The sequence below is a fragment of the Gossypium hirsutum genome, chromosome A12, assembly GCF_007990345.1.
Source record: "Gossypium hirsutum isolate 1008001.06 chromosome A12, Gossypium_hirsutum_v2.1, whole genome shotgun sequence".
Classification (NCBI taxonomy): Eukaryota; Viridiplantae; Streptophyta; class Magnoliopsida; order Malvales; family Malvaceae; genus Gossypium; species Gossypium hirsutum.
The window spans coordinates 83,401,349-83,409,072 of record NC_053435.1 but is presented as its reverse complement, the minus strand read 5'-3'; the positions used below and the strand labels follow the sequence as shown (position 1 = coordinate 83,409,072).

General features: G+C 32.5%; 1 protein-coding gene across 1 annotated transcript; it reads right to left on the bottom strand.

The window, feature by feature from the left end:
* Positions 1-3,305: 3,305 nt before the first annotated feature.
* Positions 3,306-4,233, bottom strand: LOC121210913 (uncharacterized). Its single transcript, XM_041082890.1, has 2 exons — positions 3,965-4,233; positions 3,306-3,668 (listed from the first exon to the last, which is right to left on the bottom strand). Exons 1-2 carry the CDS (start codon positions 4,194-4,196, stop codon positions 3,523-3,525), a joined length of 378 nt encoding a protein of 125 aa, XP_040938824.1. The 5' UTR covers positions 4,197-4,233; the 3' UTR covers positions 3,306-3,522.
* Positions 4,234-7,724: the final 3,491 nt, after the last annotated feature.

Here is a 7,724-nt window from a genome sequence, read left to right as displayed (position 1 = left end):
AAAATTAAATCTATAATTAAAGTATCTTTCGAATTTTTATTTTTTGATTTTTTTTTGAATTTTTTTCCTTCTGTATTTTTTTAATAATTTAATTATTTTTCTTGTTTGATTTAAAAATCAAAGTTTAATTGATAACGATGATAACGAATTTTCAATTTTCATTAAATTTGATTATATGATTTTTTTTATATTTAAAGGTTTAATTTAAAAATTAAAGTTCAATTGATAAAAATTATTTAATTAACTTCTATTAAATTTGAATATTTGCTAAGCATTTTAATTTTTGAATTATACAGGTAGAAACATTACATTCCTTAAATTAAAGTAGAGGGGACCAGTTGCAAAAGTTTGAAGAGTAGTGGGATTGTACATTCCTTAAATTAAAGTAGGGGGGACCAGTTGCAAAAGTTTGAAGAGTAGTGGGATTGTGGGCAAAATTAGACCTTTTACAAATGTTTTGGGAATTATTGGACCCCATGGGCCTTCCTACCAGTCGCCCTCTTGTTTGCCACAGCAAGCTCACAATGTACACCCAAAATCCCTAAATATTTGTTCCTCGTCTATTTCTAGTTTCAGTCCTTCTACTATGTTGAAATCTGAAATTTAATCTATTTACATTAATTTGACATAATCAGGTCACTCTATTTTTACAATGTTAATAGTTAGTCCAAATTTACGATAGTGTTAACTACTGTTGTTAACATGATTTGACATACTTTGATCCTTTACCTTTATAATGTTAGCAATAAGCCATAATTAAGGCCTTCTTGGCTAAATGTGAAATTTTCTTTTAAGCCCCTCTAAAAACATAAAACTATTAATTTAGGCCTTTTTATCTATTAATTAAAAAAGAAAAAAATTATTTTTAACCTTTCTAAAAATTAATAGCATTTCTAATACAAAATTTTTAGTTCTACCATTCTAAAATTTTATAATTTTATCTCAACTCCTAATTTTTTTTTTCTAACTTCACCCTTCCTCTTAACAATTAAAAATTTTATTAATCTGAACCCACCTAATATCATAAAAATAGATGATGAAATGATGTGAAATTAAAGAAAAAACTATGAAAACCAATATTTTATAAACACACTTTTTAGAAATAATAAAATTATTAATGAAGGGTTAATGCCACTTCATGCTTAGGTAAGGCAAAATGAGACTTAATTAAAAACTTCATTGTCCGTACAATGGAGGGTGAATGTGGGAAAGTGATTGACAATGTAAATAGGGCCATATAAATGGTGATGTCTTGTATCTGCTTTAAGACACTAACATTATCTTATAAGCAACAAACTTCCAATTCAAGCCAAAGATAAAGTAGAGAAAACAAAATCAATCCTTCACTCATTGCACAACTAAATAAATAAATAAAATTCCTCACATGCCAAATCTTTTACAGTAGTGGGGTCAGTTTTAGATTAAGCCTATGTATTGTAATGAATTATCGGATTGATTGAATAAAAGAATTAGTCAGTATATCGGTATAGACATAGTGTTGGAATATTGGTATGCCTTGTGGCGCAACGAAAAAAAAAATCAACAATCAACAACTATAGATCCAAGTACAAGAAACGAATCAGGTTGAAACAAGGTTGAAGATATACCTGTTTCAATCTGTTCCCCTTGCGCAATATCGATCCCAAGCCACAACAAAAACGTCTCGACCTCTACGTAGTCCACCCAGTTAAAGAACAAACAATAAAACTCTCATTAAACCTTTCAGAGAGAATAATATAATAAATGGTTGTTAGATCCTCTTTAATCTTTTTTTCTTGGAAACATCCACACTATTAGGGATTCTATTCTTTTTTCTTTAATATCACATAAAAAAAATGAAACCATTCCTTTGGAGAAACATGTGGAAATTATTAAAACATTATATTCTTTCTAAAAGAATATTAACTTCCATGTTTTTATCTTTGACCAAATTTTTTATTATAACTATTTATTTTAATAATTTATGTAAACTATATTTAGTTAATATTTATATATGAATCAAATTCATATATTAATTTTAACTATGTTCTCTATTCGTGTACAATAAGTTTGTATATATAATACATTCAATATTTAACTGTCAAATACCAACTGTGTTTGGATTATGTTCGCTTCAACCATAGGGTGTGACCTTGTAGACTCTTGTAATGTTAGTAGTAATACTAGAACATTTTTAATTTCACAAGTAATGAGTGGCATCTAGCAATACGTCATTGCTACCCAAGTTATAAAAAGTCTTGATTCGACATAACCTTTTTGTGATAAAATTTTTCATGTATTATATCATTTTATCATTTATATCTAGATTGGACATAGGTCATAGAATAATTACACTTGTATAGTCCAATCTCATATTTCTTGATATTCTGAGTAGACTACAATAAACAAATAAGTGTGGTATCTCATATAAACTAAATATGACCATACATTTCTAGTCTCACTCCATCAAGTGGCCTAAATATTGCTCCCATTATGTAGGAGGGACAAATCCTATCTTGATCAATAATATCCCACTGCAAAGATTGTGGCATACCCAATATCAGTCTTTATAGTACAATCTATTACAGTAGACATTTGACTGTATCAAAATATACAACTCACGATATTAGGACAATGATGATCTCAAGTCTGAGGATTGTAGACATAGTTATCACTATGAGTAATGTTGTGACTATTACATAATAATTCAAGAAACATACTCATAATGGGTCAGTCCAATATGTCGTTCTCTAACATATTCTCATGTATTGATTTTGACATCCCTATGTCAATGACAATACTTTGTCATCAATCAACTACACATTAGTCTCAATGCATTATTATTGTCCAAGCCCACAATAATACTTGACTAAGGACTTTTTAAGAATTATCATATTATTCTCAAGACTTTGTTATTAATCAGTTCATTTACACACATAGAAAAAGAAACTAAAATAACAATGACAATGTCTTATATTAACAAATAAGGTAAAACAAGTATGTGATTATAATCATCTTATGATTGGTCTTTGGGCATACTCTGACACATAGGGGTTGAACTAACTTGTGACAAAATGCTCAAAATTGATAGAAAAACAGAAGTTGGGACAAAAAATTGGTATTTGAACCGGTTTTATAAATGCTTAATGTTTTTGAGAATTTTTTAATTATTGTTGGATTGTCAAACCAATGGTCTGACTGGTTCAACTACCGATCCTGTTATTAAATCACTGATGTTAATATAATTTATGTTTGTCCAAGTCTAGTTCAACTCGAAATAAAAATAACTTCAAATTTTGTCCAAACCGATTCGTTTAAAAATATACCTTGAATGTTAAAACCCAATGTAGTGACCAATTTTGGCCCGGGCTCGCTAAAAACCCTAAATATAAATTTATATACAAAATGAATAAACAAAAACAAAGTTCATTAATTAATGTCCTGTTACAAGCCCAATACCTAGACCCAATGATTAAAACCCCATGCCCAAAGACTAACCCAACACTCGAAATGAGCCCAAACAGCCCAAATGCTAAACAAATTTCACCAAACCCTAGTCCTAGCAGCAGAGGCGCCGCAGCCTTCAGCCACCGTACAGCCCAATCGCCGCTCGTGCCTCCACGTCAACAGCCCTCGTACGCCCATGCCAAGCGCCAACACGACCCCCGTACACGCGCCTTGCTCCGTACCTGCGAACAAGACAAACGCAACAACAGCATAGAGCAGAAAAAACAAAGAACAAATTTTGAATTCTTTTGATTTATTTTTATTATTTTTCCTTCTTCTTTTCGGCTATAAAGCCAGGATCTTTAATGGTTGTAAAGGTTACAAATACCAACACTGACAATATACGCAATAGAAAAGCAATAGACGAAAAAAGGTGATTTATTCGCAATTCCTGTCACTTGTTTCTCTCTGACCTTCTCGTTTACCCTTTTTTGATCGAATGTAAATAACAAAAAAAAAGAGAGGAAACGACACTTACCTGCGTTTGATGCCTTCGAATCCACGCTTGTTTCACCATGATTGAAACTAAGTGGCGATTTGGGGCTATAAGCAAGACTCACGAATCTTTCGACTCGAGGAAGCCTTGATTGACTCTCGTGTGAGTCAAAAGGAAAGGCAGAGGAACAGACCTTCGAAAGGTTGTTGGTCGGTGGAGGATTGAGAGAGAGTCCTAGTTTTTTTCTTTTTTTTTTGTGAATGGTTGCAAACATATTAGGGTTTACTTCGGTGGCTATAAGGGACCTCTGTACGTCACCATTTTAGGCCAAATTAATGGCCTCAAAACGACTATGTTCAAGGCTACAACCCGATGACCCGACCCGCACACGCTCAAGATCCGCGTGTCTGGTCGCTGATGGGATATTCTCAACCTCGGTCCCTCTCTCTTCGCGCCTCAGTTCAATCAGCTCACATTTGTGTTTCATTTTCTTAAAATTGCCCTTGCGATTCGCATGCGTTTGCACTTTAGCCCGCACTTGTACACAACGTTTTGGAGTCTGGAATAATTCCAGTTTTGATCCTTGTATATTTGTATACATTATGTGCTGGCCCTTATTTGTATTTGCGAATTATCCTTCCGTTTTAATGTGACTTCAATTAGTTTTCTTTTTAGATTCATTCCATGTTATTTACACTTTATTCGAATTTGTTCATTCGCGTTAACCGTATTATCTATATCACCTACTTATTTGTTATAGTTGCGGCAATCGAATTGTCATGTCGTATGCTATCCTTTTTTTAAAAAAATGTTTTTGTATATACGCTAATATATATATACTCATACATAGTCTATAGTAAAGTTGTTTTATTTCATACATGACTTTGAATCCATTCATACATTTTTGTTATCATATTACATTTTGCATGCATGTTTTAAATATTATTCAATTGATTATTATGCATGTATATGTATGTATTGGCATGTATATTTGGTTTATAAATATACCCTTGAATCCATGTTATTTTATGCATATAGTTTTATATATATAAGTATATTCTTAAAACTAATATATATATAATCCATAATAAAATTCATTTAATTCTATGTACGTTTTAAGTCATATCTAATTTATTTTATGAAGTTTTTTAAATTTTACTATATAGATATCCTTATGTATATAAATTGTTTTTAGAACGTATTTTCTCACATACTATTTTGATTTAGAATCTCACATCTTAATACTATTTTCATATTTTTATACATCATTAAATTCTTCTTTATTGTGCGTATTTATTTTTATATTTTTAACACCTTGCATACTATTTAACCTTAAAAATCTCTATTCTATAATGCACATTTAAACGATTACATACCTCTAGTTTTTTTTTTTAAAATCCATTAATTCATTATATAAAATCTATATTAAGTACTTATCATTGTTTTAAAATGATCTCATACCATATTGCTTCTCCGATTTGCATTTTGTTTTGTGTATCTAATAGTAATCATTTTTTTGTTATGCCATAATTATGTTTGCATTATTCATTTGTTCATTATTTCATATCGCCATGTTTATTATTCTCCATGCATGATTGAAATTGGGTTATGTTTCCAAGCTAGTTATGCTTATTCATTTAAGTTCTTGTAGTTGATTGTATTATTTTCATTTTTAATTGTCGTATTTTTATGCATACACATATTACCTCATTCATCGTTCTACACTTGATTTTTGAAATGTGGTTTTATAAAACCCAAATTTTGTGATCAATTTCGTCTTATTTCAAATCAAATCAATGCGTTTTAAGCTAGTTTTACGAGTATTCATTTAAAAATTCTTTAAAGCGAAGACGAGATTCGATATTTGGCAATTCGCGGAATAGTGCCCTAACGTGTTGGGTTGCAATTTCGCGTTTGCTCGAAATAATCGAATATCCCTTCAAACTTTCACTCGTGCCTCTTAAAAAGTTTTTAAAACGAAGGCAAAGTTTGATATTTGGCAATTCGCGGAATCGTGCCCTAACGTGTTAGGTTGCAATTTCTCATTTGCTCAAAATAATCAAATATCCCTTCAAGATTCCATTAAGGTCTTCTAAAAATCCTCTAAAACGAAGGCAATACTCGGTGTTTGACAATTCGAGAATCATGCCCTATCGTGCTGGGTTGTGATTTCTCGTTTGTTCAAAACAATCGAATATTCCTTTAGGTTTTCACTCATGTTTTTTAAGAAAACCCTTTAAAACAAAGGCTATATTTGATGTTTGGAAATTCGAGGAATCGTGCCCTACTGTGCTGGGTTTCGGTGTTCCGTTGGACTAAATATTTGAGCACCCTTTTGTGATTTTCAAATTATAAATTTTCGGACGTCGAAACAAGAAGATTTTTGACAATCAACTCGGGTTATTCAAATGTTATTAAAAAAGAACCACATTTCAAAAACATTTTTAATTTTAGACATAAGGACAATATTTAATCAATTTGGTACCAATTTTGGGCGTAGTGAGGGTACTAACCCTTCCTCATACGTAACCGACTCCTGAGCCCGTTTTCTAAAATTTTCGTAGACCATAGTTGGTGTTTTAATAAACCAAAAATGTTTTATTAAACTAACCTCATTTTTAGGTGATCTGATCATACCAAAACAAAAGATCGGTGGCAACTCCATGTATTTATTTTTCAAAAGTCGACTTTCCCCCCTTTTTTTAAAAAAAAATTCAAAATTTTTAAATTGAGGGATGGTTTTGACAGCTTGGCGACTCCGCTGGGGACGCTAGAAAGTTGAGCCATAAAATCGTTTATTTGCTGTCCTTTTGTCAAAAATCAAAATTTGTTTTAAAAATAACGTGTCTTTCGATTGCATTTGATTGTATGATTATTTCGGTATGGGTCTTGTAGAATAATGCTGCATTTCATTTCACGACCACTGTGGTCACACCTTCTAAGTGGAAGTAAGAAACTACGCTTTCGTGAGGTTTTTCACCTCTGCATGAGCTAGTGGATTGCTTCTAGGGTACATCCGTACCTATGATTTCATGAGATTTTCATCTCCGCATGGTCATAGGGAAATGTATCCCCCCGACCCGAACTCGATCTATATGAGCCTATAATGGGTGAAGATTGAGCGCTTTCGTGAGGTTTTTCACCTCTGCATGAGCTAGTGGATTGCTTCTAGGGTACATCCGTACCTATGATTTCGTGAGGTTTTCATCTCCGCATGGTCATAGGGAAATGTATCCCCCCGAACCGAACTTGATCTATATGAGCCTATAATTGGTGAAGATTGAGGAATCTGTTGGTTCGGGTACCTTATCCCTAGAACTAAACCACATATAGTGAACCTTAGGAGCTATCCTTGGGTGAAGCCGCGTCGAGTCTTAGTACTTACTTGTATATGGGTTATAATTATTGTTTATGTGCTTGCATTCTATCGCTATTATTTGGTACGAACCGGTGTTTCGTTTTGATTGTCTTTTTTGCATGACATTGCATACTAAAGGAGGTGTTAATCCGTATTCAATTACTAAGTTAGAAGTTTGACATGGAGAATGAATTTCTTAGTAAAGTCGAGGATAACGCGGCCGTTCGTGCATGGTCGGAGAGGCTACAATCAGAGAGAGGGATAGCTTGGCAGAAGGGTATGTATCGGAGCTGCAGGATTTCACTCACGTCAATGTAATACAGAATGAGTTGCAAGAGTTGATAGACATTTAGGCTAGTTGGGATGAAGGGATCAAGCAGTTGTTTTACGAAAGCTATGGTGACATATCCTACTTGCTAGACGTTAGAGTGGATAAGAATTTGT

Excerpts from the sequence above, each read along its gene's own strand:
- LOC121210913 (XM_041082890.1), bottom strand. The coding sequence starts at position 4,196 with ATGTTTGCAACCATTCACAAAAAAAAAAGAAAAAAACTAGGACTCTCT. Across the intron at positions 3,669-3,964 it reads TTCGAAGGCATCAAACGCAG|GTACGGAGCAAGGCGCGTGT; the intron begins GTAAGTGTCGTT and ends TCTTGTTCGCAG.